Source organism: Pempheris klunzingeri, chromosome 2 (genome assembly GCF_042242105.1).
Source record: "Pempheris klunzingeri isolate RE-2024b chromosome 2, fPemKlu1.hap1, whole genome shotgun sequence".
In the NCBI taxonomy this organism is placed as follows: domain Eukaryota; kingdom Metazoa; phylum Chordata; class Actinopteri; order Acropomatiformes; family Pempheridae; genus Pempheris; species Pempheris klunzingeri.
Window position 1 is genome coordinate 131,489 of NC_092013.1, and position 20,592 is coordinate 152,080.

At 46.3% G+C, this 20,592-nt stretch overlaps 2 protein-coding genes across 3 annotated transcripts; one reads left to right on the forward strand and one right to left on the reverse strand.

The window, feature by feature from the left end:
- Positions 1–1,618: 1,618 nt before the first annotated feature.
- Positions 1,619–11,841, reverse strand: psmf1 (proteasome inhibitor subunit 1). 2 transcript variants are annotated; one of them, XM_070844961.1, is made up of 7 exons: positions 11,634–11,841; positions 10,795–10,947; positions 10,403–10,485; positions 8,939–9,115; positions 3,286–3,339; positions 2,235–2,396; positions 1,619–1,938 (listed from the first exon to the last, which is right to left on the reverse strand). In XM_070844961.1, exons 1-7 carry the CDS (start codon positions 11,760–11,762, stop codon positions 1,923–1,925), a joined length of 774 nt encoding a protein of 257 aa, XP_070701062.1. In that variant the 5' UTR covers positions 11,763–11,841; the 3' UTR covers positions 1,619–1,922. The 2 variants fall into 2 exon arrangements, with proteins under 2 accessions (XP_070701062.1, XP_070701054.1); XM_070844953.1 differs by having other exon boundaries at positions 1,619–2,133.
- A 2,089-nt stretch (positions 11,842–13,930) lies between these two features.
- Positions 13,931–20,214, forward strand: pigu (phosphatidylinositol glycan anchor biosynthesis, class U). The gene is made up of 12 exons (XM_070844942.1): positions 13,931–14,074; positions 14,534–14,598; positions 14,750–14,809; positions 15,500–15,562; positions 15,807–15,916; positions 16,435–16,535; positions 16,659–16,756; positions 17,299–17,453; positions 17,980–18,123; positions 18,211–18,335; positions 18,723–18,865; positions 19,711–20,214. The coding sequence occupies exons 1-12, from the start codon at positions 13,945–13,947 to the stop codon at positions 19,822–19,824; spliced, it is 1,308 nt and encodes a 435-aa protein (XP_070701043.1). The 5' UTR covers positions 13,931–13,944; the 3' UTR covers positions 19,825–20,214.
- Positions 20,215–20,592: the final 378 nt, after the last annotated feature.

The following is a 20,592-nucleotide window of genomic DNA, read 5'->3' on the forward strand; positions in this document are numbered from 1 at the left end:
CCGGGGTGTCCACATGGCTGCAGAGCACACGTGTTTCATTGTTTTATTAACTTTACTTTTAGGGAAGCTGGAGCAGCTTTTTTTGGTGGACTGAGCCTTTAATGTGCAGAGGCCTGAACACATCAGAGCTCCAGTTCGTTTCTGTGTTTTAACATGTGTCGTTTCCATGAGACAGTCAGACGTGTGGAGCAGCGGTGCGTTCACTGACTCCTGTAGAGTGTTAGGAGATTTATAGTCATCATTGTAAAGGTCTCTGAACGCACATCTGCTGAAACGAGCGGCCTCCTCTTCATCACCTCAGTCTGTCAGTGCGACGCCTGATCCTGCACCGGCTGAGGAGCTGTAACGACGAAGATGATGGTGAAGATCAATGGGTGATTTTTAAGGCTGGGTTTGTTAATGTGACCAATAAAGTTGTTTTGTTGTTTTTAATCTCAGGTTTTTGACTGTTTCTTTAACTTCATCTGAGCCGTGATTTTATATAAGAAGGTTCAACACAGAAATACACCTGGAGGACAAAGACTGGACCAGGATCAGGATGAACCGGTCTACCAGGACCATCTGGTCTACCTTCCACACCTGGCTTCCAGTAATCTCCTTCCAGTCTGGGTTCAGGGGGCAGACACCCTCTCTACATTTCAGAGTAGACTAAAAACCTTCCTTAGTGATGAAGCCTATAGTTCAGGACTGGATCAGGTCTTGGACCAGCCCCTAGTTATGCTGCTATAGGCTCAGACTGCCAGGGGACTCCCATGATGCACTGGGCTCCTCTCTCCTCCTCTTCCTCTCCATCCTGACGCTTCATGTGTCTTTAATGTCTGTTACTAACTTGGTATCTTCCCCGGAGCCTTTCTGTGCTTTTCTTGTCTCTCAGGTTCCTGTGGATCCTGGTCCTGGTTCTCCTGATGTGGTTCTGTGGTTCCTGTGGATCCTGGTCCTGGTTCTTCTGCTGTGGTTCTCTGGTTCCTGTGGATCCTGGTCCTGGTTCTCCTGCTGTGGTTCTCTGGTTCCTGTGGATCCTGGTCCTTGTCCTCCTGATGTGGTTCTCTGGTTCCTGTGGATCCTGGTCCTGGTCCTCCTGATGTGGTTCTCTGGTTCCTGTGGATCCTGGTCCTGGTTCTCCTGTTGCGGATCGTCAGCCACCAACACTTTTTACTGATATCAGTCCTGTTATTATTATTCACATATTAACTATTGTCTTTCTGGCCAACCGACACCCAACATGGACCCCGAAAGAAACCCTAAACATGCCAACGGTCTAACTGTGCTGTCTAACTTTGTTAACTGTGTAAACATGCTAACATACTACCTGTCTAACTTTGTTAACTGTGTAAACATGCTAACATACTACCTGTCTAACTTTGTTAACTGTGTAAACATGCTAACATACTACCTGTCTAACTTTGCTAACTAGCTAAACATGCTAACTGTCTAACTATGCTAACTAGCTAAACGTGAGCAGTCTTTGTCCAGAATGGCGGACTCCACCTTTAGATGGAGTCTGAACTCGGCTTTGCTTGAACTTTCTCTTCTTTAGTTTCTCTGACATGAAAAGAAATGTTTCGAGAGTCGATGTCTCCGTCCTCCACAAAATCACAAACAGCAGCAGGTCAGAGCGCGCAGTGAACTCTGGGTTTTATTAGACGATTTAGGCATAAATATTCTATCAGAGTTAAACCAACAGCGTCCAACATGACGCCGTGGACGACACGTTAGCAGAGCCAATCAGAATCACCTGACGGAACCTACGCTGTCCTCGGCCGCTTCATCCCCTCACCGCCTCCACGTGGCCTTAGGAGGACGTCCGTCACTCCACTGTTTTCAGTCCAAAATAAACCAGATTCTCTTCTGCGGGCGGTCTGACAAACCGCCGACCGGCTGGAGGATTCTTCCTCTTCAGGAGTTCTCATCACGGCGAACAGTCAGAAATCAAACCCTCTGTCTCAGAACAGGAAACAACACAAACATTTTATTAAAGGAGGCCACGTGGAGACCCCCCCCCCACCCTCTGCCTCCCATTTGCTTCAGGACAGGAAGTGGTTGTGAGTAGCAAACAGGAAGTAAAAATAGCAGGAAGTGGGCTACATGAACATGTCGTCGTAGCCCGGCGGCGGCATGTGGTCGGGGTCTGGCCTGCAAAACACAGACACACACCATCAGTCAGTCAGAGTGAGTCTCACCCTGTGTGTGTGTGTGTGTGTGTGTGTGTGTGTGTGTGTGTGTGTGTGTCTCACCCTGGTCTGTGGCGTCCAATGGGTCCAAACGGGTCGAAGCGAGCACCCGGGGGAACTGCTCCGGGGGGCAGGATGTCTGGGATGCCGCTGGATGGGTCAAAGCCAGAGCGAGGATACCCCGACCTCAATGGGTCAACGATCATCCCGCCGCCACCGCGAGATCTGATGGGGGGGGGGGGGGGGGGGGGGGGGGGGGGAGATACGTGAGGATGGGCAGACGTGTGTTTCATCCTCTGTCCTCCTCTTCTTCCTCCTTTCACTTTAATGTTTTATTAATTGGTATCAGGCCGGCTTATTTTTATTAAAAATGTTCATCTGTTTTCAAAATTAATGTTATTGGAATTAAAAATACTTAAAGGGATAATACAATGTTTCATGGTTATAATGTGTGACGTAACACATGCTGCCAACTGTTAGAACCGGGCTGCAATGGCTGCAACGTGATCCTCTGGGACAACTGCACCTGATCACAGTAGTTCCACTTAAAAGAGCTTGTTTGATCCACTAACGGGCTCAGAGTGTTATTCTAAGTGTGTGACAGCATCATGGAAAGGATCCCTACAGAGAGAGACCTGGAAGATCCTTTTGGTTTAACCACAAACAGCACACACACCAGACTACATTCACTAAAACAGGGATTTTAGCTCCATCAGTCAGTGTGTCTGTGTTATTGTGTGTTACACAAATATATATAAACCTAAAGGACTTTACCCTTTAGGTTTAGAAATACTGCAGCTCTCCTTTAAGAAAACGAATGTATTGCTGTATTTAAATGTAGTCGTGTACAGTGAGCATGTGCAGGATGAACATGTAAAGGCAGTAAAACGCTGCAGCTGATGTGATCAGCTGATGTGATCAGCTGATGTGTGATGACTGACTGCTGCCGTTTTCTGTTTTCAGCTCTGATGTTCGTGGCCAGTTGACGGGGGTCTAGACCGGGGCCGCTAATCCTCTGTTCATCCCCAGATTAGAGCTACAGCCTGCTGGTGCTTATCTCTAGATCACTCCCATAAAAACGTATGCAGGATTTGGGGTGGGGGTGCGGACTCACCCGAAGGGATCTAAATCTGCTCCCCCAGCGGCAAATGGAGGGGTGGGTCCGGGCCTGAAACACAGATTAGACAATCATCATCAGGTATTTATGGAGCTGAATGTGTCGCATGTAAATATCTGCTGCTGCCTGTCTGGGTTTGGACTGACAGACGGACATGCTGCACCGGAGAAACGTTTCTTTGCACCGGGGCCGTACGGAGGAGCTGTGGGACTCAAACCAACGGTGACGGCGCAGCAGCCTCTCAGTGGAGCCGTGAGCACACAGAAACACGGACGGTCTGTTGGCCAGATGGGACTGGGGCAGTTTGTGTTTGGCACATTTATTGGTCGGAGACAACGTTGTGTGCTGCTGGGGGGGCCGTCCCCGTCTGAGTTTGACTGACAGCCGCTGGGGGGGCTGAGCCCCGGCAGGGCAGTGAGAGGCGGAGCGAACAGACGCGTGGCGTGGCATCGTGTCAGACTATCAGAGGCGACGTTTCTAAATGTCCTCACGTGTTTCTGTTCTCTGACATTTTCAGAACTGATCCAGACGAGACAATTCCTCCACAACAAAGAGATGGAGACGCCTGAGAGAGGAATCTACGAGTCTGGGAGGGAAGCCGGGATGGAGATAATAAAGGTGGACATGACTGAGAGGGAGAGATCAGCTGGTCCTGAGAGGACGTCGAGAACTGACCGCAGCGCTTCACCTCACCAACGACAGAGAGGCTGATGAATGAGAGGTTTGTTTCACACAGGTTTAAACTAGAGGAAGAATCCAACAACAGACGAGGGACAGTTCAACTATTTGGAACTATTTTGATAACTGAATGATGTTTAACTCAAACACGCTTCACATTCTGATTCCAGCTTTGCTAATAGATGAGGATTTGCTGCTTTTCTACATCATATAACAAACCGCATATCTTTGGGTTTTGGACAAAACAAGATATCTGGATGTCAGATGGGCCTTTTCACTGTTAGCTAACGTTAACATGATCAACCAAGAAAAGATTCATCATTAAAGGGAAACTCCACTGTTTCTCCCCCTAGGTCCTCTCCGTCCACTCCTGGTGTCTGAATGACTGGTAGGTAGTTGTAGCCATTGCAGCCCGTTTGGTGGCTGCTGGCTGAGGTGATCTACTGGACCAGTTCCAACACTTTTACTACCTACCAGTCACTCAGACACCAGGATGTGGACACAGAGGACCAGGGGGAGAGACAGGGGAGTGACCTTTTAATAAAGATAATCTTTAGTTGCAGCCCTTTAAAATCCACACGACGACTTCAGATGAATTTATCTGGATCTGATCCTACAGCTGAACATTATCCAGCTCATCATTCCAGTTACCAGCCACTAATCAGGCTACACTCAATTATCCGTCAGACCTTCACCATCAGTCCTGTCGGCTTTGCCTCTATAACTCCTCCTCCTCCTCCTCTGTTTCCCACTCTTTCTTCTCTGCAGCTCAGACTCAGTTCTTTCTCTCATCCATCTCTCCTGTCTGTCACTTGTCTGTGTTTTTCTTATCTCCCCTCTGGGGACGAGGAGGCGATGGTCGATAAAGTGCTGACATCATCACCTCTGATATCATCTGATAGGAGGAAGAAGAGGAGATGAGGAGTGAAGAGCAGAGTGACTGAATCTGTCCTGCAGTACGTACACACACACACACACACACACACTCTGCCCTCATTGGTTCTCTGATGCTGCAGTCGACCAGCAGCTCCTGTCTTGACTTTCTAAACAGAGTCAGCACATCCAGGGCTGTGTGTGTGTGTGTGTGTGTGTGTGTGTGTGTGTGTTTTAGTTTCTCAGCGAGGCTCATTTTTATGAGCAGAGAGCGACGGAGATCTGATAGAACAGAAAGATTTCCCCAGAGCCTCCATTGGTGTTTCTGCTTATCGTCCTCATTGTGGCTCCATAGACCTCCACTACACACTGACACACTGACTAACTAGCACACACACACACTATAGACCTCCACTACACACTAACACACTGACTAACTAGCACACACACACTATAGACCTCCACTACACACTGACACACTGACTAACTAGCACACACACACTATAGACCTCCACTACACACTAACACACTGACTAACTAGCACACACACACACTATAGACCTCCACTACACACTGACACACTGACTAACTAGCACACACACACACTATAGACCTCCACTACACACTAACACACTGACTAACTAGCACACACACACTATAGACCTCCACTACACACTGACACACTGACTAACTAGCACACACACACTATAGACCTCCACTACACACTAACACACTGACTAACTAGCACACACACACACTATAGACCTCCACTACACACTAACACACTGACTAACTAGCACACACACACACACACACTATAGACCTCCACTACACACTAACACACTGACTAACTAGCACACACACACACACTATAGACCTCCACTACACACTGACACACTGACTAACTAGCAAACACACACTATAGACCTCCACTACACACTAACACACTGACTAACTAGCACACACACACACTATAGACCTCCACTACACACTAACACACTGACTAACTAGCACACACACACACTATAGACCTCCACTACACACTAACACACTGACTAACTAGCGCACACACACACACACTATAGACCTCCACTACACACTGACTAACTAGCACACACACACTATAGACCTCCACTACACACTGACACACTGACTAACTAGCACACACACACTATAGACCTCCACTACACACTGACACACTGACTAACTAGCACACACACACTATAGACCTCCACTACACACTAACACACTGACTAACTAGCACACACACACACACACTATAGACCTCCACTACACACTGACACACTGGCTAACTAGCAAACACACACTATAGACCTCCACCACACACTAACACACTGACTAACTAGCACACACACACACTATAGACCTCCACTACACACTAACACACTGACTAACTAGCACACACACACACTATAGACCTCCACTACACACTAACACACTGACTAACTAGCGCACACACACACACACACACTATAGACCTCCACTACACACTGACTAACTAGCACACACACACTATAGACCTCCACTACACACTGACACACTGACTAACTAGCACACACACACTATAGACCTCCACTACACACTAACACACTGACTAACTAGCACACACACACACTATAGACCTCCACTACACACTGACACACTGACTAACTAGCACACACACACACACTATAGACCTCCACTACACACTAACACACTGACTAACTAGCACACACACACTATAGACCTCCACTACACACTGACACACTGACTAACTAGCACACACACACTATAGACCTCCACTACACACTAACACACTGACTAACTAGCACACACACACACACTATAGACCTCCACTACACACTAACACACTGACTAACTAGCACACACACACACACTATAGACCTCCACTACACACTAACACACTGACTAACTAGCACACACACACACTATAGACCTCCACTACACACTAACACACTGACTAACTAGTACACACACACTATAGACCTCCACTACACACTAACACACTGACTAACTAGCACACACACACACACTATAGACCTCCACTACACACTGACACACTGACTAACTAGTACACACACACACTATAGACCTCCACTACACACTAACACACTGACTAACTAGCACACACACACACACACTATAGACCTCCACTACACACTGACACACTGACTAACTAGCACACACACACACACACACTATAGACCTCCACTACACACTGACACACTGACTAACTAGCAAACACACACTATAGACCTCCACTACACACTAACACACTGACTAACTAGCACACACACACACACACTATAGACCTCCACTACACACTAACACACTGACTAACTAGCACACACACACACACTATAGACCTCCACTACACACTAACACACTGACTAACTAGCGCGCACACACACACACACACTATAGACCTCCACTACACACTGACTAACTAGCACACACACACTATAGACCTCCACTACACACTGACACACTGACTAACTAGCACACACACACTATAGACCTCCACTACACACTAACACACTGACTAACTAGCACACACACACTATAGACCTCCACTACACACTAACACACTGACTAACTAGCACACACACACTATAGACCTCCACTACACACCGAGTAGGGGAGGGGGCGTTTCCGCGATGCGCGTATCGAGGCTCGCTTCATTTAGGGGAGGAGCTGAAAATGATGCCTGGTTGTACCACGTGACTGATTCAGGAAGTGGTTCGGATTTTGCGAGTTTTGACAGCGATATAAACCCCTCAGGCTCCATTCAAAATGTGGGTGTTTGATGGAGAGTTGCGGTCGGTGAGAGTTTGGAGACAGTTTGGAGAGAGGTAGAGATAGTTTGGAGAGAGGTAGAGGTAGTTTGGATAGAGTTAGAGATAATTTGGAGAGAGTTAGAGATTAGAGAGTCCTTTGGAGATTTAGGAGAGTGAGGAGAGAGTCAGGAGAGAATGGAGCCAGCTAAGAAGAGGAGGATGTCCCCTGTGTGGGAACATTTTGATCTCATCTCTCCCAACAAGGTATGTACAGTAATATTTCTACAGAAATCGCCTAAGACCTGCCACAGTGGAGAAACTGTTGTTTATAAATACAAACCAATGACGTGTCCCCTAAACCATAATCACTGGCCATACCTCAACGTTACAAAAGCACAATCATTGTCCATACCCCAACCCCCCTCACCTCACTGTAAATAATCATTTCCATTTTTATCATTTTCCATACTGCCAGTATATATATACACAGTATACTGCCATCACTACAATATACATGTTTTGCATACTTCTTTATTTTGCTGACAGTTTTATTCACAGGCTTTCTGCATAATGCCACACACTTCAAATTCATGCCAACTGATATTTTTGCGTCCAGTAGATGTCCTGCTAGAGCAAATGAAGCTTCAAGAAGCTTTGCACTGGAGTGAACCAATTGGATGAAAGGCTTCAATGCTTCATGAAGCTTCATCTGCCCATCACTACTAACTAGCAAACACACACTATAGACCTCCACTACACACTAACACACTGACTAACTAGCACACACACACACACACTATAGACCTCCACTACACACTAACACACTGACTAACTAGCACACACACACACTATAGACCTCCACTACACACTAACACACTGACTAACTAGCACACACACACACTATAGACCTCCACTACACACTAACACACTGACTAACTAACACACACACACTATAGACCTCCACTACACACTGACACACTGACTAACTAGCACACACACACTGTAGACCTCCACTACACACTAACACACTGACTAACTAGCACACACACACACTATAGACCTCCACTACACACTAACACACTGACTAACTAACACACACACACTATAGACCTCCACTACACACTAACACACTGACTAACTAGCACACACACACACTATAGACCTCCACTACACACTGACACACTGACTAACTAGCACACACACACTGTAGACCTCCACTACACACTAACACACTGACTAACTAGCACACACACACACTATAGACCTCTATAGAGGAGGTTAACCTGTGTGCCACCACCCACCACTGTGGCTGTGTTCGTCTACTGGGGATGCGGAGGGGGTCGCTGTCCTCTCCTCTTCGCCTCCTCTCCTCCTCTTCGTCCCTCTGACTCTTCCTCTCTGGTTGGGCCGGTCTGTCCTGGGGGGGCAGCAGCTGAGTCCTCACCTTCTCTGACAGACTCTCGGCATCCTTGAACACCCTGCAGGGACACAGGCGGCTGCTTTAGCCTCATTTATCTAAAGAGACCCCCCCCCTTGCTGTGGTGCAGATTACAGAAAACATTCCACCATCAGTGTGTTAGAGGTTGATTTCAATAGTAAGTCAGTGAGTTTCAGTCACCCCCTCCTGAATGACTGCCTGGGACACGGACCATGGTCCACAATAATATAATCACATCTTATCCATAAATAAAGTCCTTACTTGCTGTCTGTCTCACTGTATAGTTTTTATTCTGTTACACTAAAGAAAGTCGTCACTTCTCAATGGCAGGACAAGCAGAAAAAAAGATAAATGTTTGTCACGTAGGCGCCCCCCAGTGGTGGAATAAAACATGATTTGATTAAAGTTTTAACCTGAAGATGGCGGGACATGAAAAGACACCTTATGATCACAGTTCATATTTTATACAAATCCATCCATAAAACAGCACGAACATGAGTTCTGCTGTTTTTAAACCAGGGCCCTGTTTACCAGACTCCACAGACAAAAACATTTTACCATTCACAACACACACAAACAAACAAACCAATCAAGGCAGCAGCAGACCAGCAGCTACTGTGTCCTGTGAGCTAAAATCCCTGTTTTAGTGAATGTAGTCTGGTGTGTGTGCTGTTTGTGGTTAAACCAAAAGGATCTTCCAGGTCTCTCTCTGTAGGGATCCTTTCCATGATGCTGTCACACACGTAGAAAAACACTCTGAGCCTGTCAGTGGATCAAACAAGCTCTTTTAGTGGACCTACTGTGATCAGGTGCAGTTGTCCCAAAGGATCACGTTGCAGCCATTGCAGCCCGTTTGGTGGCTGCTGGCTGAGGTGATCTACTGGACCAGTTCCAACACTTTTACTACCTACCAGTCACTCAGACACCAGGATGTCGACACAGAGGGGAGCCAGGGTTAGAAACATCAGAGTGTACCTTTAATATCTGTATAAATGTTAATGACAGTCATCCAGTAGTTGTTGAGATATTTCAGTCTGGAGTAAAACAGTCGGCTGAACTACGTCACCGTCCAGAGTCGTGCTGAAATCATCAGATTAAATCCAGAGACACTGTGATGACAAACATTCAACCCACGGTGACGAAGCTGAACCTGAATCTGCTGTCTGAAACATCCCAACCGCCCCATACTGACGGGGTTTACCAGGGGGGGGTTGCTGGATAAAATGGATGTTTTTATTTAAAGGTCTGGTTGGTGGACACATGCAAGTATTTTTCCCCTCAGCAGCCAATCAAACGAGTCCCTGAACCCCTGAGAGGAAACACCCACCTGTCGAATGAGCTCAGCTGGTCAGCGTCCACATGGTCACTGATGTTCACCGTCAGGTCGGACACCTGCTGTGTGCTGGAGTCCTACACACACACACACACACACACACACACACACACACACACACACACACACACACACACACACACACACACACACACACACACACACACACACACACACACACACACACACACACAGTCAACCAGAGGTGGTCAAATATTCAGGTAATAGAGCTTCACACCTGATTATACAGATCACTGCATGTCACCTGTCTACAGTACTACACAGACCAGACCAGTTGGACCAGAGTGTCTGCTGTATTAAATCTGCTGGATGTCTGAGGGTCTCTGACCTCAGACAGTCTGCACGTGTGTGTCAGCTGATCCTACCATGAGGTTGAAGATGAGGGTGGAGTCCACAGTGATGGCTTTGAGCAGCAGCGGTGTGGCGGTATTGGTGGGGGTGTACCTCAGGCTGTATAGTTCCTTATTGCTGCTCCAGTCAGCAGGAAGCAACTCCGACCTCCGCTCTCCTCCGCGGGGCTGGAAGGGGGGGGGCACACAGGAACATCATGTGACCAAACCGCCAACTTCAGCAGCAGATTTTTACTGACAGTTTAGATGATCATCTGTCAGACGTACTCTCTCAGACTGATGACAGCACACAGAGAGCAGGGGGTGGCTGCAATCAATAATCAATATCCAACACACCACCGAGAACCAGGCTGCTTTAATCTGTTGGAGTTTGAACAGAGTTTGGTGTAGGGCTGTTTCTCCCACTGTCACATCTGAGAAAGCTGTTGACATTGTACACACAATGTCAGAATGTATTAGCTCATGTTAGCTCATGTTAACTGTTGTTAGCTAATGATAAATTGTTGTTAGCTCATGTTAACTGTTCTCAACTAATGACAAATTGTTGTTAGCTCATGTTAGCTCACGTTAACTGTTGTTAACTGTTGTTAGCTCATGTTAGCTCACGTTAACTGTTGTTAGGTCATGCTAACTGTTGTTAGCTCATGTTAGCTCACGTTAACTGTTGTTAGCTCATGTTAGCTCACGTTAACTGTTGTTAGCTCATGCTAACTGTTGTTAGCTCATGTTAACTGTTGTTAGCTCATGTTAGCTCACGTTAACTGTTGTTAGCTCATGTTAACTCACGTTTACTCATGTTAGCTAATGTTTACTCATGTTAGCTAATGTTAGCTGATGTTAGCTCAGTCACTCACCTCGTCCCCAGAGCCGATGCACCTGTAGCCGCTCTTAATCATCTCCCAGTGAACCAAACACACCACGGCATCCTGCGGGCAGGTGATGCTGCCTCTGACACACGTGAACAATACCTCCAGACCCGCCATGTTCCCCGAACCACCCGTTTATAACGACAGCCACAGCTTCATCTGACGAAAGGAAAGCGAAAGTCTTCACAGGAAGCTCCACGGAATCAAGTTCCCAACAACCGCTTCCGCTTCCGGCATGGGCCTTTCAAATTAAAAGATAAAGCGCGTGTAAATAAAACAAATCTAAAGCTAAAAATGGACACATTGTAAAGGTTTATAATAGTCTAACAGATTAAAACTACACAAACCAAATGATAAAAACAACAATCACTGATGATTGGATTTGTAAAGTAAAACAGTAAAACATCACACTGACCCAGAGGGAATTGTTTTTGGTGATGTTTTGTGTCTGTTCTAGAGACTAACGAGTGGCCGGCTGTGGCTCAGAGGTAGAGTGGGTCGTGCGTCATCAAGCGGATCCTATGAGACAGCATGTCGACCCAAGACACTGAACCCCAACTTGCTCCTGAAGCAGCTTCAGTGTGTTAATGTGTGTGAAAGAATAGTCTCCTCCATCTTAGATTACTCCTGAATGAATAATGTGTGAATGGGTGAATGCGGCTTCAAGTAGACTAGACTAGAAAGGCGCTACACAAATTTACTCCTGGGATATGACCGTGCCTTATGTATAATTATTTCAATTTATTTCCATTTATTCTCTTTTCCATTCATCCATCCATTATCTTCTGCTTATCCGGGGTCGGGTCACGGTGGCAACAGGTCAAGCAGGGCACTCCAGACACCCTTCTCCCGAGCAACGCTTTCCAGCTCCTCCTGGGGGATCCTGAGGCGTTCCCAGGCCAGATGAGAGAGCCAGAAGGTTCTGGGTCTGCCCCGGGGTCTCCTCCCAGTGGGACATGCCCGGTAAACCTCCAAAGGGAGGCGCCTAGGAGGCCTCCTGACCAGATGCCTGGACCACCTCAACTGGCTCCTTTCAATGTGAAGGAGCAGTGGCTACTGCTACTACTACTAATACTGCTACTGCTACTACTACTACTAATACTGCTACTGCTACTACTACTAATAATAATACTACTACTGCTACTGCTACTACTAATAATAATAATACTACTACTGCTACTGCTACTACTAATAATAATAATACTGCTACTGCTACTACTACCCCTCTCACCCCCTGCATGAGACTGTGGGGGCCCTCAGCAGCTCCTTCAGCAGCAGGCTGAGGCACCCACTCTGCAAGAAGGAACACTACCGCAGGTCATTTCTCCCATCAGCCATCAGACTCTATAACACCAGCATCACTGGCTGATGTTAATATACTGCCTACCATCCATGTCATTCCATTCCTGTCTAAAGTGTAAATATCCTATGGTGTAAATATTTATTTCATTTCATCACAACCATATATTTATATTTATTTTTGCTATTTTTGTCTTTTCTATTGCTTTGTTTTTTTCACTCTCCCTGTTTATATTGTTGCTGCTGTAACAAGAAAATTTCCCCCTATGGGGGATCAAATAAAGAAAGTCTGAAAGTCTGAAAGTCTACTAATAATAATAATACTGCTACTGCTACTACTACTACTACTAATAATAATAATAATACTACTGCTACTACTACTACTAATACTGCTACTGCTACTGCTACTACTACTACTAATAATAATAATACTACTGCTACTACTACTACTAATACTGCTACTGCTACTGCTACTACTACTACTAATAATAATACTACTACTGCTACTACTACTACTAATACTGCTACTGCTACTGCTACTACTACTACTACTACTAATAATAATAATAATACTGCTACTACTACTAATACTACTACTACTACTACTGCTACTACTACTACTACTACTACTACTACTAATAATAATAATAATACTACTACTGCTACTACTACTACTGCTACTGCTACTGCTACTGCTACTACTACTACTACTAATAATAATAATAATAATAATAATAATACTGCTACTACTACTACTACTACTAATAATAATAATAATACTAATAATAATAATACTAATACTAATAATAATAATAATACTGCTACTACTACTACTACTAATAATAATAATAATACTGCTACTACTACTACTACTAATACTGCTGCTGCTGCTTTTTTAAAAAATGTGTTTCCGTATGTAGTTTCGTTCAGTTTCCTGTGTAACAGAAGACTTCATTTCCCATAGTGCACCTCGCAGGGCGGAGAGTGCTTCCTTGTCAAGATGGCGGCTCCCTTGACGCTGCTGTTGATTGTAGCCGTGACGGTCCGTGCCGCTCTGTACCGGTCCGGTCTGGCGGACCTGGTAGCGGAGCGGGTGGAGGTGGTGTCTCCGCTAACGGCCTGGAAAAGAGGTAAGCGGGGGTCTGGAGGCTGGTCCGGGCGCGGGTTTCCTCGGTGTAACGGCTCCTCGACTCGGAGCTGTTAGCCAATCTGACGGAGTCGGTAGTCGGTAACGATTCGGTACACAGATCCGGGTCAGACACAGAGACCCGGTCCTGGCACAAGGGCACAGTGGGTTTGGTGTTTCCTGACTGTTGGTGATGAAGGCTCCTCATTGTGTTTGATGGAGGAAGAGGAGGAGAACAAAGAAGAAGAGGAGGATGGACAAACACACCAAACTCCATTCATAATAGTGGGTATTTTAGAGGAGTCCTGCGCTGAGTGTGTAGGGAGCTGGACTGTGGCAGCAGGTCTCAGGCTGGAACTCCACAGGGTCCATGGGGTCCAACCATCACACTCTCCTCTTCATGACCAATCACTGCTGAGTAATGAACCTGTCTCTCTCTCTGTCTGTCTCTCTGTCTGTGCAGTTGTTGAAGGTTTGGCTCTGCTGGATCTGGGCGTGTCACCGTACTCTGGAGATGTTTTCCATGAGGTGACACGCACGCACACACACACACACACACACACACACACACACACACACACACACACACACACACACACACACACACACACACACACACAGTGATGTTGAGATGACTGTGTGTGTGTGTGCTCTGATGTTGTGTGTTTTCTGTTGTCAGACTCCTCTCATCATCTACCTGTTCCATTTCATGGTGGACTACGCAGAGATGACGTTCATGGTGAGTAAAGACCAGTGAAACCAGTCTGATGTCTTTCTGCCTGCCTGACGGACTTGTTAGTTTAAGGTGTGTGTGTGTCTGTGTGTTTGTGTCTGTGTGTCTGTGTGTCTGTGTGTCTGTGTCTGTGTGTCTGTGTGTCTGTGTGTCTGTGTGTCTGTGTGTCTGTGTGTTTGTGTTTGTGTGTCTGTGTGTTTGTGTTTGTGTTTGTGTGTCTGTGTGCCTGTGTGCCTGTGTGCCTGTGTGCCTGTGTGTTTGTGTTTGTGTGCCTGTGTGTCTGTGTGTCTGTGTCTTTGTGTTTGTGTGCCTGTGTGTCTGTGTGTCTGTGTGTTTGTGTTTGTGTGTCTGTGTGTCTGTGTGTCTGTGTGTCTGTGTGTCTGTGTGCCTGTGTGCCTGTGTGTCTGTGTGTTTGTGTTTGTGTGTCTGTGTGTCTGTGTGCCTGTGTGCCTGTGTGTGTGTCTGTGTGTGTGTGTGTGTCTGTGTGTGTGTCTGTGTGTCTGTGTGTCTGTGTGCCTGTGTGCCTGTGTGTCTGTGTGTCTGTGTGCCTGTGTGCCTGTGTGCCTGTGTGTCTGTGTGCCTGTGTGCCTGTGTGCCTGTGTGTGTGTCTGTGTGTCTGTGTGTCTGTGTGTGTCTGTGTGTGTCTGTGTGTGTGTGTGTCTGTGTCTGTGTGTCTGTGTGTCTGTGTCTGTGCAGATGGCAGACATCATCACTGCTGTGGCTCTCTACATGGCCATGAAGGACTACAACAAACAAGTGGTAAGAAAACACACACACACACACACTCTGATTCACCTGGTTGAAGACAGCACAGTTTCTCATATCAATGTGGAACAGGTTTGAGTATTGATTCAGCGATATGGTCACAGGAGGGACAGCCACACTAAATAAACGACATCTGTGTCATTCAGACTGGTGCTGTGTTTCCTGTAGTTTCCTGTTGCCATACTAACTGTTGTTGTTGTTCCCATGACAACTCTGATGTGCTGTTGATGCGTTTCAGTTCAGGAAGCAAAAGTTTGCTCTGGAGGCAGATCGCTACCCCCTCGACTGTCTGGAGCTCATCAGGAGTCCCAAAGAGATGTACTATATCCCTCTGAAAGTAGCCATGTTGTGAGTAACACACACACACACACACACACACACACACACACACACACACACACACACACACACACACACCTCTCAGAGTGTGTTCACAACATCAAATATGTCAGATTATCTCTACAGAGATGCCACAGGTCAGCTGATCATGGAGCCTTAAAGGGCCACTCCACTGTTTCTACCCATGATCCTCTCTCTCCACATCCTGGTGTCTGAGTGGCTGGTAGGTAGTAAAAGTGTTGGAACTGGTCCAGTAGATCACCTCAGCCAGCAGACACCAAACGGGCTGCAATGGCTGCAACGTGATCCTTTGGGACAACTGCACCTGATCACAGTAGGTCCACTAAAAGAGCTTGTTTGATCCACTGACAGGCTCAGAGTGTTATTCTAAGTGTGTGACAGCATCATGGAAAGGATCCCTACAGAGAGAGACCTGGAAGATCCTTTTGGTTTAACCATATGATTGCTAATGGTGATGTGTTCTAACTCTGTCGTACGAGACATTAACGTCTCCTCCTCTCTCTCAGTTACCTGTTGAACCCATTCACCATCCTGTCCTGCGTCGCCAAGTCCACCTGCGGCCTGAACAATGCCGTCATCGCCCTCTTCATCCTCTCAACGATCAAAGGTAATGTCTGACTGAAGTCAGCTCACCTGACCGGCTGCTGTCTGTTGCTCTCTGATTCTACTCAAACTTTATTTAAACAGACACGACTCACTGCAGCTCAAATACTAAAATTGTCTGTTCCAGGAAGCGTCCTGCTAAGCGCCATTTTTCTGTCCCTCGCCACCTACCAGTCCATCTACCCTCTGACGCTGTGTGCTCCGGCGCTGCTCTACCTCATGCAGGTACAGTCTTGAAAATCCTTAATTTTAATGTGTTGTTTTGAGTGTTTGAATTGTAGCAACGTGAAGATAATTAATGTCTGACTGGAGAGTTTGTAGATGAATAAAGGAGGTCATAGAGCCTGACTGATTCAAGGTGCTGGAAAAGCTTGAAAATGCACCTTGAAACTGTTTGAAAAATGCTTTAATTTAACTTTCTTCCTTCATCTTCTCTTCCTCCCTTCCTGCTTTAGACAGACCCTTCAAGCACACCAGACTCCATTCACAAAAACAGTAATTTTACCTGGGTGAACACGGGACTTGCTGGTCTGGCTGCTGTGACTTTGGTGTTTGAACACGTTAGTTTGGATGTTAAATCACCAAAGTCACTCAACAACACAAACAGCTAAAATGAGCTAAAATTATTGTTTTTATCAATGGAATTTGGTCTAAATATGGTCTCAGTTCTGTGATGTGCATTTGTTTAAATGTGACCATTGGCTGATTTTTAAACATTTGAACGTGCGGGATTTATTCCTGCCTTTAATATCTCACTGCCCCCCCAGCGAGAGTACATCCCGGTGAACATCCAACGAGCCAGTTTCTGGTGGTTCCTTGTGCAGTTTGCCTTCATGTACCTGGGCAGCCTCTTCGTCCTCATCTGCCTCTCCTTCTTCCTGCTCGGCTCCTGGGACTACCTGCCCTCCGTCTACGGCTTCATGTGAGTGATGAACGAGACAGCTGCCACACTGAAGGGACAGTCCGTGTTACCTGAGGTGTGGTAGCGTGAGGTCCTTCTCCATCGTCGGTGTGTTACCTACAGCTGTTATATCTCTTCAAAGCCACCAGACTCCATTGACAAAAACTGTAATTTTACCTCACAGAACACAGGAGTTGGTGGTCTGGTTGCTGTGACTTTGATGTTTTAACAACTGAGTTTGGTGTTTTAAAAAGTTGGTTTGGATCCAAAGTCATTAACACAAACAAACTGACTGATGCAGCAGTAGACCAGAAACTCCTGTGTTCTGAGGTAAAATAGTGTTTTTATTAATGGAGTTTGGTCTAGCCAAGGTCTCAGTTCTCTGATGTTGTGTGTTTGTGTTTAAACGTGACTGTTGGCTAATTAAATGTCATCAGACTGTCTTGATGTCTTAAACGTCAGCTGTGTTCTGGTTCAGATCTGGCTGTGTTCTGGTTGTAGTCCGGTTCAGGTCCAGGTTCCGTTCTGACTGTGTGTCTCCCTCCAGTCTCTCTGTACCAGACCTAACTCCCAACATCGGCCTCTTCTGGTATTTCTTCGCCGAGATGTTTGAACACTTCCGCCTCTTCTTCCTCTGCGTCTTCCAGATCAACGTCTTCTTCTACACCATTCCCCTGTCCATCAAACTCAAGTGAGTCCTCCGCCTGCTTGCCACGGCCACGCCGTCTGTCCGCCCAGGTGTTTCCTCTCTGACATGAATGGTGTGTGTTTGTTCCAGGGAGCATCCGGTGTTCCTGATGTTCATGCAGCTGGCTGTGATCTCCATCTTTAAGTCGTACCCGACGGTGGGAGACATCTCCCTCTACCTGGCCTTCCTCCCCGTCTGGACTCACCTGCACAGATGTCAGTGTGAAACACTCCCGGGACACCGTTGTCTCAATCAATCAATCAATCGGTCTAAATTTATACAGCACCAATTTATAACCCGTTATGTTAGACACTTCATTCAGAGCAGGTCAGATCAAACTCTTGAGCAAGAAAAACTGCCACCATGGTCAACAAACAGGCAGGAAAGCTCTGACATCTATGGTTTTAATCATGGAAAGGTCTGGAACAGACAGGGATTCTCCTTGTGACCGAGTCTGAGCCCCTTAAATTAACTGTTTAATTTAAACTAGATTCATGATGACTTTAATCACACAGCAAGCGTCAGACTGTCGATGTGAACAAACATGTTGTTTCTGACGAAGGTTAACGTCAACATTAAAGCGTCTCTGTTCTCCCGTCCAGTCCTGAGGAACATCTTCCTGGTGTCCTGCGTTCTCCTTGCCTGTTCGGCTCTGTTTCCGGTCCTCTGGCACCTCTGGATCTATGCCGGCAGTGCCAACTCCAACTTCTACTATGCCATAACGCTGCTGTTCAACGTGGCCCAGGTAGGACGGGCTCCAGTCTGTGTGTTGTGCTGTGCTGTGCTGTGCTGTGCTGTGCTAAGCTAAGCGGCTGGAGCTTCATATTTAATGTGTAGACATGAGACTTGACTCTCCGTCACAAAGTCAGTAAGTGTGTTTACTCAAAATGTTGAAATGTTCCTTTAGCTGGATCAGGCAGTAAAACTATTGTTCCTTTAGAACAGGGAGAAAGTACATTTCAGTGCCTTTTTTCTTAAAGCTCCTGGTCTGTCCACATCCTGGTGTGTGAGTGACTGGTAGGTAGTAAAAGTGTCGGAACTGGTCCAGTAGATCACCTCAGCCAGCAGCCACCAAACGGGCTGCAATGGCTGCAACGTGATCCTTTGGGACAACTGCATCTGATCACAGTAGGTCCACTAAAAGAGCTTGTTTGATCCACTGACAGGCTCAGAGTGTTATTCTAAGTGTGTGACAGCATCATGGAAAGGATCCCTACAGAGAGAGACCTGGAAGATCCTTTTGGTTTAACCACAAACAGCACACACACCAGACTACATTCACTAAAACAGGGATTTTAGCTCACAGCACACAGGAGCTGCTGCTCTGGTATGTTTGTGTTATTGTGACTGGTGATGTAAACACTCTCCTAAATTAAGCTGTGTTCTGGGAGCTAAAATCCCTGTTTTAGTGAATGTAGTCTGGTGTGTGTGCAGAGAGCGATATAACGGCTGTCTGTGGATCTTACAGCCAGCTGAGGTGATCGACTGGACCAATTCCAACATGTTTTGTACCTACCAGTCATTCAGACTCCAGAACATGTACGCCATCTTCCTCACAGGATTCATCTGTATTTGTGTTTATGTCCTCAGATTCTGCTGGTGTCGGATTATTTCTACGCCTTCTTGAGGAGGGAACACCACCTCAGCCATGGACTGTACCTGAAGAGGAAAGACGGCTCCGAGGCTACGCTGGTGCTTAAATAAAACACTCATACACACCTGGCTGGTAGAAACTGGTCGAGGTCTCAGTCGTCCTCACAGGGACCGAACACACAGCGAGGATGACGAAACACTCGGCCCCCCCGACAGACAGCAGCTACACATCTCTGGAGTGCTCTTATTTTGAAGCCTCACTGGAACCTTTGAGGGTGGCTTTCATTTTGAAAGCTCCTTCCTCCTGATGGGAATGTCATTTTATTTTTTGGACAGCTCTTATTTTGAAGCCTGGTTCCTCTTTAGACTACAGGGTGAAACTGGACCTGATCTTATTTGTTGTATCATGTTTACGTTTGTTTAAAGTGTCACTTGTGGAAGGAAACTTTATTTAAGCTTTGTATGAAAACTAAAGATGTCTCTCACCGCTCTCTTCCTGTTTGCCTTTCAGCCCCGTTTTATAACACGAACAAATTCCACATTATCAGCGTTTCATGTCAACAAACCTCATCGTGGTAACTAAAACCTTTATGCAGCTGTGACGCCTCAGCTGGCCTGAAAACAGGAAGTTATCAAACGCCACAAGGCGGCTTCTGTTACACAAACGTGTTTTAAAGGAGCACGCTGGTGTTTTTAATCCTGGGTCTTATATTGAAGGTACAAAAATGATGAAATTAGTCCAGAGAGAGACCTTTTGGTTTAACCACAAACAGCCGTTCTATCGCTCGCTGCACACACCAGACTACATTCACTAAAACAGGGATTTTAGAGCTGCTGCCTCCATCAGGTAGTTGGATGTGAATTAACCCTTTAAAACAC

Bases quoted from the DNA above. Each gene is read 5' to 3' on its own strand.
- psmf1 (XM_070844953.1), bottom strand. From the start codon at position 11,762: ATGGCGGGTCTGGAGGTATTGTTCACGTGTGTCAGAGGCAGCATCACC. The intron at 9,116-10,402 runs GTGGGTGTTTCC...GTGTCCCTGCAG, and splicing joins CAGCTGAGCTCATTCGACAG to GGTGTTCAAGGATGCCGAGA. The intron at 2,134-2,234 runs GTGAGACACACA...TGTGTTTTGCAG, and splicing joins ATTGGACGCCACAGACCAGG to GCCAGACCCCGACCACATGC.
- pigu (XM_070844942.1), top strand. From the start codon at position 13,945: ATGGCGGCTCCCTTGACGCTGCTGTTGATTGTAGCCGTGACGGTCCGT. The intron at 14,810-15,499 runs GTGAGTAAAGAC...GTGTCTGTGCAG, and splicing joins ACGCAGAGATGACGTTCATG to ATGGCAGACATCATCACTGC. The intron at 18,336-18,722 runs GTCAGTGTGAAA...TCTCCCGTCCAG, and splicing joins CTGGACTCACCTGCACAGAT to TCCTGAGGAACATCTTCCTG.